We start from the raw sequence: 20,577 nt of genomic DNA on the forward strand, positions 1-20,577 counted from the left end.
CTGGACTACACCTCCCGTGAGGCAGCGCGCCCGGCTCGCCTCGTCTTTGGGTATAGGGAGCGGGCTGGAGGTCTCGCGAGAATAGGGGCGTGGCCATTTTGGCGTAGGCCCGCGCGCGGGAGATTTTGGCGGGTTGGGGAAGATGGCGCCGGCGGCCGCTGCCCGGCGGGTGCCGAAAGCTGTCAGGGACGCCAAACGCGAGAGCCGTCACCTCTGGCTTTGTTTGCTGGCCTTGGGCTTCGACCCGAAATGCCACCGCGACGTGAGACTAGGAAGGTCAGTGCTAGAGAGAGCCGGGGGAGGGCGGAGGCGGGGGGGTCCGAGCAGGGCCCCGGGTCTCACCGGGGAGCGCGAGGCGGGAGCGTCTCGCCATGGCCGCCGAGGGGCCCGGTGCCCTTGGCGACATGTAGCGTCCGGGAAATGCCCGCAGTGCCGTCGCAGGCCACATCATCTCTGTCGGAAGAAATGAAACCCAGGCATGGTGAGAGTTCCGGCTCCCCCGCTGAGACTTGTGGGGAAGGCGAGGTGAGGGGCTTCCCTAGCGCGTGTTTTGAAGACTTGCCTTGAAAGATAACGCTCTTGCCCGAATTGTTCAGTACCATCGTAGATGGTTAGGGGGTTGGAATAGACCTTAAAACATCCCACAGATCCCATCCCCGCCCCCACCGTTATGGGCAGGGACATCTCCCACTAGACCAAGTTGCTAAAAGCCTTACCCAGCCTGGCCTCGAACACTGCCACGGTCGGAGCATCCACAGCCTCCCGTTCCAGTGCCTCACTGCTGTCACAGTAAAGGTTTTTTCCCTAATTTCTAACCTAAATTTTCCCTCTTTCAACTTTTACCCATTACTCCTTGTTCTGTCGCTACAATTCCTGACGAAGAGTCCCTCTCCAGATTTCCTGTAGGCCCCCTTCAGATACTATAAGGTTGCTATGAGGTCTCCATGCAACCTTTTCTGCAGGCTGGACAGCCCCAACTCTCTCAGTCTTTGTAGGGGAGGTGCTCCAGTCTCTTTTTCAACTTCGTGCCCCTTCTGTGGACTTGCTCCAACAGTTCCATGTCCTTTTTATGTTGGGGGCACCAGAACTTAATGCAGCACTCTAGGTGGGGGTCTCACAAGAGCAGAGCAGAGGGGCAGAATCACCAGTGGCCTTTGACCTGCTGGCCACACTGCTTTTGTTGTAGCCCTGAATTTCACCTGTGTTAAACAGGATGAAAGGTGCATAGTTTTACATAGGAAATAAAGCATTCAATGAATTACTCTGTGATATAACATTGTTTTGTAGTCTTTAGCAGCCAGTAAAAATGCTGTTAATTTGTCACCATAACTACTTCTGATGTGGCTGTTTATTTCTTTATTAGGGACATGTTTGCTAAACCAAACAACAGAGCTTTTACTGTCATTGCCCAGTTCTTGTTTACTAAGCTGGATAAGCGCCGCGCAAAACTAACTTTCAAGTAAGTATTTGGTGTCTGAGGTTACTGCTATGCCTTCAATTAAGAATACATTTTATACTGCTGCTGGAGGGGAAGGAAGTGGTTTCTTGGGGAATACTGTGGAAGAAGAGCATATGGTCAGAGAATATGTTTCCTTTTGATCATAGCTCAGTCAATCAATTTTGATCAGTCTGAAACCTTGCCTTAATTAGTTGTTTCTGATATTATCTGTTTTGTGGCAACTTTGATATAAACTGTAATAGCTGATAAATAATCTACTTGTCCCATTTATCTTGCTGACCAAACAGAGAATAACATTTCCCATTTATGGATTGTTGCCAGGACCTTCAACATGGCAAGAACCCTGTATTCTTTGATGATTTTCTTTGCATAGCAGAGCTGGTTTAGCTTACACATTTGAAGATGTGGCAGGAGGGAGACTGCTAATATGAAAATGGTCAGGGTTCTGGCCTCTTTTTTTTTTTTTTCCTTCCCTTGTCCTGAGTTAGAAAGAGCTGCAGACAAATCTCTCTCTGAAATAATCTGTAATTAACTTATGGAAAGAAAACATTGTCATTTAACAAACTTTCATCTGTTCTTGGTCTAGGGTATATGCCCCTCATTTTCTGTCTCAGCATCAATAAGAAATCTGTGTCTTAGTCTTGTTTTTATGATGGTTAATTAGGTATCTGAATATTTGAACATGTTTTGAAATTTCTTTTTCTTTTTTTTTTCCTTCTTCTTCATCCTCTTTAAATGAAAAGGCATGCTGGATTAAGAAAGACAGCAAGTCCTAGATTTAGGAAGCAGTGCTGTCTGTGGCTTAGAGAAATTGCAGTGAGTATTATGAAGAGTGGAAGTTGATGCTCTACTGGTTTATGTGACCTTACTCTTTTTTTGAGGGCACTGTTTTATATCAGAGTTTTAAATAAGGATTTTTTTAATCAAAGAATTAAGTTTTACCTTGTATATTCTTTCATATAGTTTATCTTGGACTTCTTTGAAGAAAAAATGTTGTCATTGGGGAATTTAGAAGACAGAGACCTACCTAATTGTGGGTCTTAAAACTGTTGTGGCTTGCTTTTGGGTAACAGTGTGTGATTAAATGGAAGTCTAGAGAGTCTCTTAGCCCTGGGTGAGAATAACTTCCTTCGGCTTGAGGGCTGTTTGTTTAAGTTGCCTGGGAAAGCATTTTTTACTGTGAAAGCTGATTCGCATGCATGAAAAACTATTGATAGTATTTTCTTGTATATGGGGAAAGGGACTAAAATGTAAGGCAAGCTTTTTAAAGATGAAGCAAAACTGATCACTTCAGGTATCATTGCTTATTATGTTGCTTTCTTATGCTGCCTGTGTTTTAATGATTATTCTAGAAATCTTGTCTTTATGTACTGCAATACTTCTGGATTTTAGTAATAGTGGATGAGGTGAAAGCCAATGATGCAATATCTTTAGATATGGTTAAGGTACTCTGATTCTTGACTTCAGTAGAAAATATGAAAGAAAACTTCAAAGTGTTTTCAAAGATAGGGATTATGAATTAGGAATGAGGAAGGCACCAATTTCTAACATCTATGCAGCACTGACTTCAGTCTTTGCATTGAAACTGTCTTGTGTACAGAATTTGGTGGGGTGTTGGGAATATTGAAAAAAGCTTTATTCTCTTCTGACTACAGTAGGTGTCAACTGTGGTGGCAAAGTCATTTAGCTTTGCATCAGGCTCGCTAGTGGGTAATTGCAGCATTTTGGTATGCAGCCAAGTCTTTGAAAGCTGTTGTTGATGCTTTACTTCTTAGATTAGTTTTGTGTTTAAAATGATTGTACTTTTCTAGAGTCGAAAGGAAAGAGGTTTTCCACGAATTACTCCTTCCACACTGATTTGTCCTGGTGGTGCTAGATTTATTCACATGGCATACTGTTTTGCAAGATATGTATTGATTGAGGACATGAAAAAGCTTTCTGTAGGTAAGCTGTATGGGACAATACCAATGCTTCATTTGTAATGTTTGTAAATCTATCATGTCTTTAATGTATGACAGGAGCTTTAAGTCGTTCTTAGTTGGCTGCTCAGATCATTAGAGCTACTGCTGATAGAACAGTGCAGATGGTTTTGCTCTATTGTGTTATGGGTCTAGTTCCAGGGTTCACCTGGGCAATGCTCTGCACCATTACCCACATAAGCAATGGTTTGGTCCAAAAGTATTGGACTGCTGTACTGTTTTCTTTCTTGGAACTTGAGGAATTCTGAAGGATCAGATCTGTCTATTTCAGGCATCTTGTATTATTGTAACCTAAAGAATATAGAAAGGGAGTGAGAGTGAGGGAATGAAGGTGTATAGAACAGAAAAAAATGGCAAAAGAGGCAGTACACTGCATGTTCTATTTCAGTCCAGGTAGAAATGAGCATCTTGATTTGTGATTCTTGCAGTTTGATCTAGGTAGATTAGGAAGTTATCCACGTGTTAAAAGCAAATAATGTAGTCCAAACACTGACTTCTATTTAGGCACTGGTATACCTTTTGCTGAAGCTGTAAAGCGGAGACCTAAGGACATATACATAGCAAGAGCAAGACATAGAGTTGCATACAATAAACTGCTGCAAATTCTTCAAAGGCAAGACTTCGTTATTCAAGAATATGGGAAAAAAGCACGGTAAGTAATGCGTTAAAAGAAAGTGACTTTTCATAAAAGCTGACTTACGTGTATGTGTTTTTAAAAGGATTTGAGAAGTCTTTATATGCTTTACATCATGCGTTCTGTTGAATTTCTCCCATATTTTCCCCCTTTACCTTCTTTCATTGACAGTTGTACTGCTTGTAGATCTTCTGTGAAGCGTAGTAGTCTAAAGAAATTAATCATTTAGAAGATGCTGTGTGTTGCCTGGGCATTAAAATGGTCAGGGAATTCTACATGTATAGCAGTATGATTTCTTTTGAAGGGTCTTATCTTAAAATATAACATTCTCAGGATGAAACATTTTGTTTAGTCACTGTGAGACACATTTTATTTACTTAAACCTTAATTCTTTCACCAAAAGTATGCTATTCTTAGCTCTTGTTTATGGCAAACATTCCCAGCTTGAGAAATATCAAGAGCTGGAACTCTCTATGCAGGCATAGAGCTATGTATCAGCAGAATTTGCAGAATTTGTGTGGGATAGTTTACATGACTAGAGCACTGTCATGGAGAGTTGTGAATTGTTCAGTAAATGGCAGAAAAGGGCGAGGAGTTGCACTGTAAGTAAAAGAGCAGTGTCAGTGCATGTAATGTAGCTCTATACAAGAGGACCGGTCATGTTTCACGCTGTTTGATGCGGGTTTAGCATCCAGGGAGACTTCATGGTGGGTTTCTGCTGGCCTTGATTCTTGTAGAAGACTGCAGCTTATCCTAGTATTTGCTAGGAACGTAGTTCAGTGGTGCATTAGCAGTTTAGGGAGCGGGAGTACCTAGAGAATGACTTCACAATGCAGTCACTGAGTGTGCTGAATAGAGTGGTGCTCTTTTGACCTCACTGTGTAAATAAGAGAAACTTCTCTGGAGATGTTACAGGGCTCTTACGGTTGCTGCAGCCAAGACTGTAGAACTTCAAATCCGAAGGAATGTGAGGAAGACAAGAGGAAAACTAATGACGCTGGCCTTTTCACTTGAGTGTATTTCCACTGGCCCAGGCAACTGTAGGAGGTATCTCGTGGAAAGCAGGAAAGCTCAAGAGTGATAGGATACTTTCAGAGATCCATGCTGAAGCTCATGTGTGTTCCATCTCCTTAAGTCAAAAAAGAAACAGGTGTAAGAAAGAACCAGCCTGATTAGGACAGTGTAGCAAGATATGGAGTACAGAAAAGGGAACTGACTCCAAGACACAAATACAGAAATATTTCTCAGGTGTGCAGTGACGTAGCTAGGAAGGCCAAAGTTCAGCTAAAGCTCTAAGAGCCTGGTAAGAGCTTGAAAAAAGAATCCCATAGTGCATTGTTAGGAAGTGGAAGTACATGGAGGATTTAGATCTGCATCTGAACCAAATGGTAACTTTCAAGTCTCACAGGCTAGAATACCCAGTTTGTACTTTGCCTCAGGCTACATGGGTAAGATCACTGGACCAGTCTCTGTTGCAAGAAGCAATGGTGAAAGAAGCAAAGGTTTCACTGCTTTCATCCAAGAGTACACAGATACTTACCTTGCATAATTTCAGACTGATATCCTTGGAAATACAGAAGGCTAGTTAAAGGGGTGAGCCCAAAGGGTGATAGTGCCTCAAAGTTGTAACTGGTCTATGAGTGGAGTTCCTCTGGGGTTGATGCTGTGTCCTCACAAGGGATACGGATGACACGCTTGCATACAAACCCACCAAACTTGCAGATGGTGCCAAACAGTGAGGAAGGAAGATACACTGCAATGGGGAAGCATATCAGAGACAGACCATGCTGGGTCTGGGGACTTGTACAGCAAAAATTTAATGGGGTTTAACAAAGACCAGTGTGCGATCCTGCACCTGAGAGAGAATAGTCTCCAACAGCAGCGCAGGTTTGTGGGTGATCAGCTGGGGACTAGCTCTGCTAAGAAGAATCAGAGGTGAGAGTAGTGTGGGGCTGCAAGTTGAGCATGAGTCAGCAGTGTGTCCTGGTAACCAAGACCAGCAGCCTATCATGCTGCATGGAATGAGCGCTGGTCAGGAAATGGTGGGCAATTGTATTATGCATCACTCATTTTTCTTCAGTTTTACTCTTCTCTTTCTCCTTTTCATCTGTGTTAGAATATTTTTATTTCAGCTATTAAACTGTTCTTACCCCATAAACTTCACAGTTTTTCAGATTCTTCCTATTCTACGGGAGGTGGGGAGTGAGTGAGCAGCTGTGTGGTACTTAGTTGCTGGCTGGGGCTGACAATTCTAATGCCACATGTGGAATACTGTGTTCAGTTTTGATCAGCCCACTTGAAGAGAAAGAGTGAAAGATGGGAAAGATACTAGCAGAGAACTGCAATGGATTAGAGCGTTGCAGAGTGTGAAATGTATGAGTAAAAAGCTGGAGAAGTTTGATTTGCTTAGCCTGAAAAAGGCAATGCTAGGGGTTTAATCACAGTTTCAGTGTCTAAAAAGTAGTTGTGGAGAACATGGAGGTACTCTTCACAAGGATGTATTGTGACAGGATAAGGCAGTGGGCCCAAGGTGTTTAGGGGAAACCTCCATCTGGATTTAAAAAAATCTCTTGTGAGAACAATTAAACCGACAAAGGTTGCCCTCAGAAGTGGAATCTCAAGGTTCCTGGAAATATTCAAGACTTGGTTTGATCGAGACTAGGAGTAGCATAATTAAAGGCTCTGCTTTCAATGGAAGGCTCAAAAATACAATTTCCAAAGGTCAAAGTCTCCTAAATTTCTCTGATTTCTGTAATTCTATGTCTCCTATGACCTTGTTTGGGAAATATTACTGCTGTTTACCATTTGAGGGATACCCTTCAAAAGTGTAATTATTTATAGGTTTTTTTCATTCTTGACAAGACATGGGAGCTCTGAAGATCCTTTTGAATGCAGCATGATTCAGGCACCCAGTGTTTCTGAAAATCAGACTACTATGCTTTTACGTGCTGAAAACGTCAATGAAAGTACTTTGACAAAAGAACTTCTGTGGTCCAGCTGCTTGTACTCCTGTTCTCTGGTCTTTTGAAAGTGAAGGATTTGGATACTGTACAGTTGCTCAATATGTTTGTAGTTCATGCTGATAATAGACATTTCTAGTAACTTAATTATTATTGCTGGGTATAATAACTGCCTCAGTATGCAGATTGGGAAAGAATGAGCATGATCAGTTCATGACTGTAAGCAATTCTGATAAGCTTGTTCTAGCTTTTAAATTTTTCCCTAGGGTTTTAATTAGAGAAATACAACGGACAAAGTCTGAATATGCAGTCATGCGGAAGCGGTCTCACAGGTAAGTGTTTTTCCTTGTAACTAGGTTAGGATATATGAAGTAGATTGCATGCTCAGTTTTATGAAATATGAACTATAATTTCACAGTAGTCCGCTTGAACTTTTGTTTTGCATATGCATACAGGATGAAACAAAATGACCGAAACAAAAATGACACAACTGACAGAATTCAGAAGGTGAGCATTTTGTTTGTGCTGTGGCAGCATGTTGAATTCTAACGTTTCTGCAACACCTACTGTCAGTCAGATACTGTTATTTGCACTTGTCTACCTGTGATTATGCTAGCATTTCATCTGCCTTCATGCTGTTTTGATGCTCTGTCATTATAGGTATTATGGCAAATGTTTTAACACAGTGTTTTTGTCCTTTTCTGTTAAGGTCCGCAGTATGTGGACACTTACAGCGGAAATGCTTACATCTCTGAAAAAGGAAAAGGCAGTTGTGGATTCTGTACTTGAAGACTGTGCTCATCCATGTATTTTAGATGGCACTGATGTAGTTTTGCGTGTTCCAGGGTTGTTGACTTACAGAGTTGAAAGTGACATACATGGAGTAAGTGGTTTTTATCCTTCTTGCTAAATTGGTAAGCTGCTTTTATTTAGTCCCCATTAGGATGCAATTAAATACCTTAAAAAATTAAACAAATACATAATGGATTATTAGAGATGATTGCTAAAGGATGCATAAAATATGTCTAATTCACATACAGAAATTTCTTATGCTTATAATGCTGTTTTGTATTTGTTATGTCTAAGACATTAACTTTTTCAGTTTGGTAATTACATTGGTAAGTCTGCCTAATTAGCACTTTGACTTTTTTGTTGTTTAGACATTAAACCTATTTTGACTTGTTTAACCAGTGCTTCAAGTAATTGGCTTTTGTTACCGTTGTGTTGCCTATGGTGTTCAGTTATGACATTGGTGTTGTTTGTGCCGTATCTTTTGGGGCTGTGGTCAAACAGACTACTTCATTGGTTGATGTTGCTTTAACCTAGAATATATTTTTTAAAAAAATGAAACAATAATGAACTGAATCTAAGTATAATGTATACCGTGTCCTGGTTCTGACTACAGAAGACATAGCTGTCTGATATGGGTACTGTTCACTATTTATTTTTTTTCCTTGCTTGCTCTACTTCAAGTTTTGTACAGGAAATTTATATGAAGATGGAAAACTGAATTTCCTGACAGTTATTCAGTTGTTAAATGAAGCCCTGAGAATGTTGAGAGATGAACACTGTCCATGCGAATTAAAAGAACTTCACAGAATTAAAGCCATGGTTGCATACTGCAAGAAACTACTACAGGACTTGAACTCAAAGAGGTAATTGTTGGGAAATTTTCTCTGATTGTTTGTTCTTAAATGGTAGGATCATGTCTATTGGAGTCTTTTTTAGAAAAAACATGTTGGTTCAGTGTATTTCTTGTGTCTCTGGGAAAATTAGCATTTGTTTTTAATTACTTATCTAACTTTTTATTGGGATTCTTCTCTAGGTAGCTTCAGCTTTTTGCCTTTGTTTCATTAATATTTTAGTCTTTGTTCTGGGGTACCTAATTTGCTAGTTGATCTGAATTTTGCTTTTTTTTTTTTTTTTTTGGTCTTGTTGCATTAATAAGTTCTGAGATTTTTAAAACTTTTATCTGTAACTGGTTTAGAAAAATTTAAGGTGTGTATCTCACTTGAGTATATGTTTTAGCGTAGTTCTTCCAATTCTACTGTAAGAAACATGAAGACTACCTAGCAGCAGCTTTTTTGGTTGTGAATTTCAGTTAGTTCGTAGTGCATGCACAAATGCATGAATAAATTGATATGTGTCAAAGGTCTGTCAGGGTACGTGGGAAACAATACTTGCCCTCTTTATGTAGAATTGTTACCTCTACTGACAGATGTCTTCATTTTCTATGTTTATATGTTACAGTCTAAGAAATGTGCAACAGTGTTGTGAGCAAAAGCGTCAGTCTATTTCCAGAAAACAGGAAATCTGGGAATCGAAGTGGGAAACTATTCTTGGCCAGTGTCCTTCTAATTTAATCTTTAGAGATTATCTAGTAAGTAGTATTCATTTTATCTGATTCTGGGGAAAAGGGCGAAGGTGAGAGAGGATTTAGGTCTAAACTGGTGCGTTCTGTTGCAACACTTCAGCTTTATTTGTAAGGTTAGGGGACTCACATAGTGCAGCATATCTGATTATGCTTTAAGAAGTAGTCTTTCTTAAAGAGGATACATTTGACTATATGATACCTGATGTATTCACTGAAGATATGGGATGGAACGATCTTGTAAAGATGGTAGATCAGCATAAGGGTGAGCAGATTGGTTTTTGTTTTGTCTCTGTCCATCCCCCTGTGGAAGCTGAGGTTTGTTCAGTTAGGAACATTTGCTGATTTCTGTTTTCCCCTTTTAAAGTGATGTACTTGATGAATGAACAGTAATTTCCATTCTGATGCTCACATTGACGGAGGTTGTACCCATTGTGTAGCTATCCAGCAGAGAGAGGAGAAACTTCTTGTTGCATCTGATGGCTGGTTTGCAGAAAAGCTGTTTTAGATAACTGTTAATTGCTGTTGATAAACTGACTTTTTCTGCCTGCTTGTGTAACTTTTTTTGTCCTTTTGAAAGGAACCTGCTTCGCCACTCCAGTCTTTTAGTTCTTCAGATGAAGATGAAGACACTATCTGTTGTCAGTCATTTGCAGGTTGGTGAACAGGAGAAGCTTCTTTTCCTTCTCCCCCAGTGCCACAATTGTTAAAAGTTACATGGAGTCCAAAAGGCTCTCTTCTTGCGTTTGCAGATGGTCTTTGATAGTCTGTGATAATAGATTCTGAATGACTCTTGACCAAAACTGCCTTGCATTTTTCAGCTTTGTAGTATTGGACATTCTCTGAAGCTTGGCAAAAACCCAGTGCTGAGCTGTTTGATATTTTGTTGTTCTTGCACAAAGGATGTTGAGACAGATGTCCGTGTACAGAGATTCATTCACAGATCCTAGAGAATACATTCAGTCTAACGGTAAAGGTTACTTTGGGTTGGAGGAGTAAAAAAGAGAGAAAGAAGGTAAAACTTCCCATTGACCATCTAGGAAAAGAAGTTGAAGGTGTCCCCCCAGGTAGCTACCTTTCTCTGGTGCATTCTGAAATACTTAATTCCTTAGTAACTGTGCCATTTGATCAGGATCTCACTTGATCTGTGTTGGTTGCATTCAGTCATTAGGTTAATAGTGTTGATCAGAGCTGACTTTGACCAGGCTTGGTTGTTGCACCATGCTAAGTGGCTGATGATCTGATGATATTTTACTGGGTGGTTCTTATTGACTGAGTGCTGAGTGTCACTAGTATAGAGTTCTAAGTTAAAAGCTACAAAACAAGGGGGAAGACTGCTTCAATCATGTCATTTGCAGTCCCTTTTAGGAAAAATTGCATAGCAGAGCTGTATTGGAATTTCAAGATTCAAAACGGTGGTGAGAAGATCCTTTTGGTTGTAAAGGTGAAAGTACTCAGCAGTCTGAGTGTATGTGGGTATAAGGCTAGAAGCTGCAGAGGAAAGACGCAGAATTGGAAATGGAACATAGTTTGCCTTAAAAATTTGAAAGATTGAAGCACTGTACTATGATGCTGTGAGCTGGTAGTATCAGAAAGCTTGAGACAAATTGGTATCTGTGACATTTTCTCTACATCAGAGAATCCAGCCACTAAGAAAACTAACTTCTGCCTGGTTATAAGGTCAACTCCAAAAACAAAATATTGACCTCACCTAACTACTGGAAGTGAACCTGGATTTTTGATGTGTTGTTGAGATGAATGTGACAGGAAATGCCATTTGTCCTTGCAGAAGCTGAGATTTAGGATTAGTAGAGATCTACTGAGGTTAATGGCTGTTTATTCAAGATGTGCCAGAGTTAGCACAATGTTCTAGACAGTCCGTGACAGAGGTATGTGTACCTCTAGTAATGTTCAAAACATTTACTTCTGTAACATATGCTTATGCAAAGCTTTGCCTTGCTTGGACTGAGGCAGCAAGAGAGATGAGTATATGTAGAGAGATATTTATTGATTAATGCAGTTGAGGTAGAGGTGGGTGGAACTGTGCTTTGTGGAATCAATGTGCCACACAATTGATGTATGTGGAGAGGAGGGGATAATGATGTTGTGGCTAGGACTGTAGTTTGGAGGAAGGTGGAAAGTCTGATTGATATGTGCAGGGCAGCAGATGAATCATGCTTCTTGAACATGTGTTCAGGAACAACAGAAAGGGGTGCTGGCTGCTAGCGGCATCTGTGGCTACAGGTACTGCCTGAGCAAAAGGATTGGTAACACTGTCCTGTTTATGTATTAATTTATTTTTCTTGAAGTGTTCATAAAGTCCATCCAGTGAGTAGTCTACAGAAGTAGTGTGAGTCAGCTGTGTCACATGGAAAGCCTAAGTGAAGAAAACGGAAGCAATAATAAAACTTCTGCGTTGCTTTCACAGATAATTATGACTCTTGTCATGAAGAAAGCCATGGGAAAGATGATGGGGCTTTGGAAACCATGATGGATACAACATTAGTACCCTCAAGATGGTATGCTTAATGAGAAATTGATAAAGAAGCAATAGAAAAATTAGAAGTTTACATGTTGGACTTGAATATTTTTCATCTCTTGAGTCATGGCGGAATATTTCAGTAGCCCACTCCTTATGTAACAACTACGTGATTTAGCAAGATAGTCCTAAAGTAACTGCTGCTTTCTCCAGCTGAGAACAGATTGATCTGCTGGTTGCTGCTGAATAGAATAAATATCAGCCAAATTGCAAGGTTTTTTCCTTGATTTTTAACTATATTCTGAGATTCAAGAGACAGGTGGAGAGAAATTTTTGTTTCTCAGGCTAAACTTTCTCTACAAGACTTTTTTCATTACTCTTCTTTAGAGTTACAGTCACACTGTACTGTAGCTACTCTTCCTTACAGTACCAGCAAAGGACAGAGCACAGAACAATGGTATTCTAGAAAGTTTTTTCCCTTTTGTCATTTGTTTAGTCCAGGAATATTTCATGACCTTTTGAATAATGATGTCTTTCATAATATGACTCATACAGATGCTTGAAAGTTGCCTACTAAGAGATCAAGGGAGTTAGCAAAGGAATGCTATCCATTCTTAGACATCAGTAGATGCAGTTGCGTGTAAGTCTCAGAGACTGTCAAAGTAATCAACAATTCTGGATTTCTTTCAGTGACTTCATGCACCATGGAGATTTGTTTGCTTATGAGGCGACAGACAGGTAACATCAAAAACATTTTTAGGTGTGCTTTTCCTAACAAGTGAGGACCGTGCATTTTTGAGAGCTATGCAGTTAGCACTAAAGTTACCAGAAGTGATAAGGCTAAATTTTTTGGTAGCCAGGTGATTGTTAAATATCAACAAGTTTATATAGGAACAGACCTGTGGATGCCAGAAATGGTTCAGACAAAGACGACATAGAAAAAAGAATGTTGTCAAGTCTGCAGAAGACTTTCCAGTTATCTTTTATTGCAGAATGCCGAACACTTGTTTACAAATATATTGAAAAATCCCTTCTTTTTACCTGTGTGATAATCAATGGCAGAGTTTATTAATTTATTATTTTTGGGAGGCTGATACACAACTAGGGCTAAATCTGCTCTAATTGTCACATTGTTCTCCCTATAGTAAAATTGCTTTCTGATGACCGGGACGAATTGAGGGAAATCGTAACGGACAGATACGGAGCACACAATATGTAACAGCCTTCTAAAATTTGCATTTCAATTGTTTAATTTGTCTCTAATATTGTTGGTTTTTTTGTTGTCTTGTCTCTTCCTCTCTCCCTCGTTGAGAAGCTCATCAGTGCTGCAGTTGCCGGAAGCATTTGAAAACAGAGACCTGTTAATTGAAAATGTAACTTTCTATCTTTGATATAAATTAAACTTAAAACATGTCCTTTTTATATTGGTTGAAACTCAGACTTTGTGGGAGAGTGTTGTGGGGCTTCAGCTTGTTTTGTGGGTGGTTTTTTGTTGTTTTTTGAGCAATATTTTTACACATTTGAGTTAGTATGGCAAAATTGTAAAAGCTAACTCTTCAGTGACTTCGTTAAGCTTTAGGAAAGGACAGTAGGAAGTAGGTGCCCTTGTATCTGACTTCTGTATAACATACAGTGTGTGACTGATTCACTGCTTACTGAAACAGTCTTTGATGTGAGCAGTGGTCAGATTTTGTTTCTTTAAGTTGTATATGGAATTTAAGGGTTAAAATGTGTAAAAGCAGCTTGGATGCACAGTTTTCCATTGCACAGCTCTTCACTGTACTGTGATCAAGGTAGTTGCAAATAAGTTGTCCATGTTGTGTGTAACACCTATCCTAGTTGCTACTTAGGTCCTACTTTGAATACAGTTGTAAAAATATTTTGTATTTCGTTAGAATTCAAGACTGAAATATTTTTGTTGACTAAACACTGGGGCTGTTGCAGTTCAGAATTTTTGCAGCAGTTCATGCTAATATCCTTGCTTGATTTTAAAACTACTAATAATTCCTGTGTATTCCTGTAGAACTCACATACTGAAACTTGTGTGAGAAATAAAAAACCTGTGCCTCCAAAAATCTTAAAACATGGAAAGGAAGAATTTCCCACTTCAGAAATGGAGGAGAATGCAGGTGAAGATGGTATCCAGCCAAAGTCTTCTGTGAAAAAAGAAGACCTTCTTGAGAAAGCCAGAGATGAACTTGCAGAAGAGGTTGGGACATAATTTCTTTGTTTTTAAGTAAATGATCACTAAGTTCAGAGAACAAATCACTAATTATATAAAAAAATGTCTCTTGTAGTCCACATACATTGAAAGTTACCTTTTTCTGCTAGATAGTTTTCAGAGTCACGGATTTTTACAGTGGATTCATGAAGTACACACTGAAGGTGTGGAGTTTGTTCAGGTATCATGCTTAAAAACCATGGTGAAGTGAATAGTATGTTCAGTAGAATCATGTACTTCACTCTGTGAAGTACACTCATATATTCAGAAACAAAAAGAACTGTTGAATTCTGAAGTTATACAGGTTAAGTATTTAACAGGGACTTGGGAATTTTAAGCAGGAATGTAAGTAATTTTTCTTTTAGGTATTTTATTTAAGATTTGACTGACGAATTCCTTCACAGGAGTTACTGTCAAATGTGCCACATCTTATTTTGGAAAGTAAATTGCATTTTTCATTGAAATGATAGTTACTTTTCATCTGCTAAAATTTTTGATTTATATGAATATCTCTCTAGTCTTCATGCTTATGCAGTTCTTGGCTAATATCTTAAATATATTCTATCTGAGGACACTTTCTTATTTGAAAGGTGGATTCATAGATGATGAGTGAACTGAGAATTGAATTCTGATTTCAGTCCCTTACCTTCATTTTGTATTTGTAGGATACTATGGTCATTATGAACCTAAGCAGTAAATAAGAGAAAAGTTAGGATATTCCAAATTCTCCACATGATTTGGAGAATGAGATTTATTTTGAACCATAACTGACAGAAATGAAGAGGTTATAATTTTGCTTTCTCAGAATTTGCCATTCTCTAACATCCCACAGGTTGCAAAGTCAGTGATGTCTGAGTCACCTGACAGTGGTGAAGAAAAAGGAGTATCACTTGAGCGTCTCATTAGCTCACTGTCTTTTAACCCATTTTTAACAAGGAAACAAATACCTCGAACTCCAGAAGTTCTGCGTAAGTTTGAAACTGTTTTTGTAATGCTCATTGATAAAAAATGTGGTTACTTCATTGGCATGTCACACAAGAAGAAAAAGATGATTATTTCAGTGATGTTGCATGTTTTTTTAATGGCTCACTCTAACACAACACAGTAGACCTAATAAGATGTGAATATTCTGAATTCTATTTAAGAGATCTTTTTCTTATGTAGAATCCCCTTTGTGTTGAGGAAACATAAATAATATAAACCAGCTATACATATTCCCGCTTGGATTGCTTATGTCACTGAGGGGACGGAATAAAACCAGACTGATTTGAAGGTACTAAAATTTTACCTTGGTTTGTTCCATTTAGTTACTGAAATTAGAAGCTCGTGGAGAAAAGCTATTCAGACTGAGGGCTCATTAGACAAAGATCTGTCCCCAACAGAAGTGGTGACAGATAAATCTTCCATGGATGGTACACCCAGTATGCAGGAGAACTCTACCTTTGTGTTCTCTGAACCTGCATCTCCTGTATCTGACTTTGATCCTCCCGTGTCAGAAAAGAAGTCTCAATTAAGTTCTACAGAATCTCATCCTCATGAGCAGGTAAGCATAAGTCGTAGATTTGAATCTTCAGATTCAAAACTGTCTGGAATTCAAGAAAGTGAGAGAACTGAATCAGAAGAACTAGGTTGTTCTGCTTTGAGTGGAAGTTCTGTAGAAGATCTAAGCCAGACTTTTCACAATGAAGAGAAGAGCATGAATATTCCAGAGAGTTGTTTGAAAAGTGGTAGAAGAACAAATACACTACCTTCAGAGCACTGTCGCAGTTTTCTAATGGATGAGGTGCTGTGCTGGAATGTATCTTCATTAAATTCTGTCAGTCATGAAACTACTGACGTGGGGATACTGGATGAGACACTTCCAGAATGTGATAGCATGGATCTCAGCATATCTTCAAGCTCAAACTCCATTTCTTATACAATAGACAGTGCAAATATAACAGATGTCTTGGAAAATGATGAGGATATTAAAAAATCAGACCTGGATATACAGTCCCTATCCAACTCACCTGAAATGCTAAAAAAGACTACATCTGAAAGTGAAGAGGAGCTGCATCAAACACATAACAAAGACGAATCTGAAAGATATGCATTTGAACTATCTCCTATACCAGAAGAAGAAGAGGAAAATGGTGATGATCCTTACAGGGATGAAGGACTTACCAAGATGCTATTGCCAAACTCTCCTAATGAAAGCAAATACTCTCTGTCATCTTCGCTGGTATCCTGTCAAGAGATGGAGGAGATGCCGTCTTGGGTACATGAAGTCCCATGAGACTTACTACATAAATTGGAGGGTAAGTGTCTGTGTTTTTTATGCATCAAGATTTTGTCCATTCTGTCACTGGCTATACTGTGATGAATAACCTTCTCTGAGGAGTTGAACTGTGCTGTGGAAGTCAAGGGAAACAAATTATTTGTATGCTTATTCCTCATAGAAGATGAGACATTAAAAAAAAGGAAACATGCTTTCTTTAGTTCTATAGTTCTATCAGCATCTTTCAAATGTGAGAAAAGATGTTCATCTGACTTTCTGCCATAATCTACAGCTGTTTTAAAAAAAAAAAAAAAAGCCTTAAGGTGCATTAACTGCAATCTGCAGTTAGATTTTGAATAATCTGGAGTTAGATTTTGAGAATTCACAAAGATAGTTTGAAGTTTTGTGTTTACTCTGAACAAATTTGGCTATTTAGAAATGTGTCATAGGTCATTGGAACTTTTGTTGAGTTGGTTAAGCTGTTGATAGAACTATCCTGCATTCCAGCCTACCTATCCCCTTACCCCATTTCCAACAGAAGTGTCAATTGTTTAACCAGTAGTGCAGTGTTTAGTTACATGTGAGGTTAAACTACTGAAATGCATTAATAAAAATGAACTAGTAATGGAGGACTTCCATGAAAACAGATGGTATGCAGGGATGTGATGAGGCAGGCCACAGCCCACTTGGAATTGAGTCTGGCAAGGGATATCAGTGATAAGTACATCAGCAGGAAAAGGAAGATTAGGGAAAGTGTGGGGCCACTGTTGGAGCAGACAGGTGTCCTGATGATGGAAGACACAGTGAAGGTGGAATTAGTGAATGCCTTCTTTGTCTTAGTCTTTACTGCAGAGGCCATTCTTCAGGAATCCCAGACCTCAGAGGTAAGAGAGTAAGGCTGGAGAAAGGAAGATTTGCCCCTGGTTGTAGAGGGTTGAGTTAGAGGTCAGCTAGACAGACTTAACGCCCATAAATCCATGGGCTCCAATGGGACGCATCCACAGGTGCCGAGAGAGCTGGCAGTTATTGTTGCTAAGCCATTCTCCATCATCCTTGAGAAATGGAGAACAGGAGGTGCCTGGTGACTGGAGGAAAGCCAACTTTACACACACCTTCAAAAAGGGCAACATGGAGGACCCAGGAAACTACTGGCCTGTCAGCCTCACCTTCAGCCCTGGAAAGACAATGGAACAGATAGTTCTGGAGGTCATCACCAAGCATATAGAAGAAATATAGGTCATCAGGAGTAATCAAGATGGATTCACCAAGTAGTCAGGATGGCCACTGGGAGTAGACAGGTGGAAATCATACTTTACCAATAGCCTTCTGTGATGACATGGCAGGATGGGTTGGCTAGGGGAGAGCAGTGGATATTGTCTACTGTTAAAAGAAACTTCCCAGTCTGGCCATCCATGAGACTCTTTGGCAGTGACATTCCCAGTGTCAGAGATTGTCACTGCTGGTAGTGAAGCCCCTTCACAGTTGGTGACTCCAGTGAGCTGATGGGTGCCCTGCTTGACTTCTTACACAGCCCACACTCACCTGCAGTCAGACCAGGTTTCCTTACAGGTTCGACCCCAGGTTTCCCATAGCAGTGTCTCAGATGTCTCAGCCCATAAAGCCATTTATTCATGGCACAGTAACACAGAAACAGCTTGAGCTGGTGCCTCTGAGCAGGACCCCAGCAAAGGAACCCCAGATCTTTTACACCCTCAGTCTCCCCACATGGAAGTCTTGCCCTTCCTCCTGAGTCTTCAGCTTCTGTACCCACTTTCTGTATCCATCCACCTGGCTGGTGTCACCAGTCTTCATGTCCTTTGTTATCCAAAAGGCTGGCAATTCCCAGCTCCTGATGTGCCTGTCATTGTCCATTCAGCTGGCTGCTGTCATCCATCTTCATGCCCCTTGTTATCCTAAAATTTGGCAGTTCACAACCTCTTGTCTCAGGCTCCCACCCAGAGCTCAGTTTACATCTCAATCTGAAGCTTGCCTGTCCAGCTGCCTGGATTAGATGGTATCAACACTACCTTAATTTCAGCGAGGCTTTTGGCACTGTTTCCCATAACATCCTTGCAGGTAAGCTCAGGAGATGTGGGTTAGATGAATGGACAGTGAGGTGAATCAAGAACTGGCTGAAGGCAGAGCTCAGAGCGTTGTCATCAGTGGAGCAGAGTCCAGCTGGAGGCCTGCAGTCAGTGGTGTTCTCCAGGGATCAATACTGGGACCAATCTTACTGAACTTGTTTATCAAAAACCTGGAGGAAGGGGAACTGGGGGGAGTGGCTGACCCACCTGAAGGCTCTGCTGCCACTCTGTGGGACCTGGATCAGCTGGAGGGTTGGGCAGAGAGAAACCTGATGAGGCTCAACAAGGGCAAGTGTCAGGTCCTGCACCTGGGGAGGAGCAGCCCCAAGTGCCAGCACAGGCTGGGGCTGACCTCCTACAGAGCAGCCCTGTGGAGAAGGACCTGGGACTCTGGGTGGATCACAAGCTGTCCATGGGCTGGCAGTGCCCTTGTGGCCAGGAGGGCCAATGTCATCCTGGGGTGCATTGGGAAGAGTGTGGCCAGCAGGTCGAGGGAGGTGATCCTCCCCCTCTACTCGGCCCTAGTGAGGCCACACCTGGAGTTCTGTGTGCAGTTCTGGGCTCCTCAGCACAAGAGAGACAAGGAGTTACTGGAGAGGGTCCAGTGGAGGGCCACAAGGATGATCAGGGGTCTGGAGCATCTCTCTTATGAGGAGAGACCGTGGGAGCTGGGCCTGTTTAGTCTGGAGAAGACTGAGAGGGGATCTCATCAATACATACAAATATCTCAAAGATGGGTGTCAGGAGGAGAGTGCCAGACTTCAGTGCTGCCCAAAGAAGAGACAAGAAGCTGTGGCCATAAACTAAAGGACAAGAAGTTCCACCATAACATGAGGCAGAACTTCTTCACACTGAGGGTGGCAGAGCACTGGGACAGGGTGCTTGGGGAGGTTGTGGAGTTTTCGCTTTCTGGAGACATTCAAAACCCACCTGGACATGTTTCTGTGTTACCTCCTTTAGGTGACCCTACCTTGGCAGGGGTGTTGGACTGGATGATCTCCAGAGGTCCTGTCCAATCCTAACTATTCTGTGATTTAACGAAATACTTGGAATTTAATATTAACTAGTCTCAAATTTATTATAAACTAGTCTCAAGGAGTAGTAAGATTTATATTTTGTGCAAGCTTGCTGCAATATAGGTTTCATTTAAAACTGTAGCTGTATTGGCAGCAATTGATTGGAGCACTTAACAAAATTAGAGTACCATTTCATATATACTTTATTAATACACGTGAAACAACTTCAGTATTTCTGTCTAATAGTTGAATGTTACAGAGTGCAAACTAGTATGTTTTCTCTTTCAGGTAACAGTTGAGTTAGAAGCTGGGCACAAAGGAACTTTCATCAGGATGGAATTTGTAAAGCAGCAGTGTAACCATAGCAGTGCATTTATGGGTCACTTGACTGTGTAGCATCTTCTCCAAGCATTGTCTGGATTTGAAAGTTGCACTCCTTTTGGTGGGGACAGTATTCCAGTCTCCTTAAGGAGTATAAGAATGTCAGTTGCCTGCTCTGGCGCTGCCGTTTTCATCTCATCCACAGTGGCCTTCTATGTACAGCCTATTATTTATATACAGAACTATATATATATTTTAAGCATGTTTTAAACAGCATATGTTGAGTAAATGGCATAACCCCAGAAAATGCAAACAATGAAATGTCAAAGGAGAAATAATGAAATCTGTTAATTTGCTCGTAATCTACACCTCATACCCCTCCCCAACCCTTGATCCAACAGATTGAATTTTTACTTGGTGCTCTACATTCCATTGCATTAATCTCTTTCTGAGACTTCTGGTCTATATTGCCATCAATTCTACCTATTGATAGAGGCTGTTCCTTTTTTCTAAACTTCACTGGAGTGCATATTTCTTCAGCTGTATTACCGAGTAAATGCTTTACACTAAAGATATAAAAATCTATTCCTTATGGTAGTGTTAATGCTACTTGATTTTAACAACTGACGTGCACTTACTGCGTTGTGATGTAATAGAGCCTGTGATACGGTGAGAAAGTAAAAGTTGAGATTCCAGGAGGTAAACTACTTGTTATAAAAGTACTGGCTCCTAGCCTAATGTGTTTAGAGTTGTGAGGAATTGTTAAATAAAGTTGTTTTTCTGTTCTGCAATATCT

General features: G+C 40.4%; 1 protein-coding gene and 1 non-coding gene across 3 annotated transcripts; both read left to right on the forward strand.

Annotated features, from left to right (window-relative positions):
- The first annotated feature begins 109 nt into the window (after nt 1-109).
- On the forward strand, nt 110-20,572 carry HAUS6 (HAUS augmin like complex subunit 6). 2 transcript variants are annotated; one of them, XM_042012769.1, is made up of 18 exons: nt 110-276; nt 1,364-1,459; nt 2,203-2,275; nt 3,271-3,403; nt 3,943-4,090; nt 7,299-7,364; nt 7,488-7,539; nt 7,742-7,915; nt 8,506-8,687; nt 9,283-9,412; nt 9,984-10,059; nt 11,832-11,922; nt 12,573-12,620; nt 13,198-13,255; nt 13,906-14,091; nt 14,936-15,071; nt 15,411-16,400; nt 19,749-20,572. In XM_042012769.1, the coding sequence occupies exons 1-17, from the start codon at nt 143-145 to the stop codon at nt 16,376-16,378; spliced, it is 2,751 nt and encodes a 916-aa protein (XP_041868703.1). In that variant the 5' UTR covers nt 110-142; the 3' UTR covers nt 16,379-16,400; nt 19,749-20,572. The 2 variants fall into 2 exon arrangements, with proteins under 2 accessions (XP_041868703.1, XP_041868704.1); XM_042012770.1 differs by lacking the exon at nt 19,749-20,572 and adding an exon at nt 18,308-18,800.
- LOC121657483 lies at nt 12,966-13,096 on the forward strand. The gene has a single exon (XR_006013645.1).
- Nucleotides 20,573-20,577: the final 5 nt, after the last annotated feature.

Source organism: Corvus kubaryi, unplaced genomic scaffold, assembly GCF_017639235.1.
Source record: "Corvus kubaryi isolate FWS band 111438036 unplaced genomic scaffold, C.kubaryi_AGA036_p1.0 split1-37296, whole genome shotgun sequence".
NCBI classification, from domain to species: Eukaryota; Metazoa; Chordata; class Aves; order Passeriformes; family Corvidae; genus Corvus; species Corvus kubaryi.

Bases quoted from the DNA above. Each gene is read 5' to 3' on its own strand.
- HAUS6 (XM_042012769.1), top strand. From the start codon at position 143: ATGGCGCCGGCGGCCGCTGCCCGGCGGGTGCCGAAAGCTGTCAGGGAC. The intron at 4,091-7,298 runs GTAAGTAATGCG...ATTTTTCCCTAG, and splicing joins GAATATGGGAAAAAAGCACG to GGTTTTAATTAGAGAAATAC. The intron at 7,916-8,505 runs GTAAGTGGTTTT...CTCTACTTCAAG, and splicing joins TTGAAAGTGACATACATGGA to TTTTGTACAGGAAATTTATA.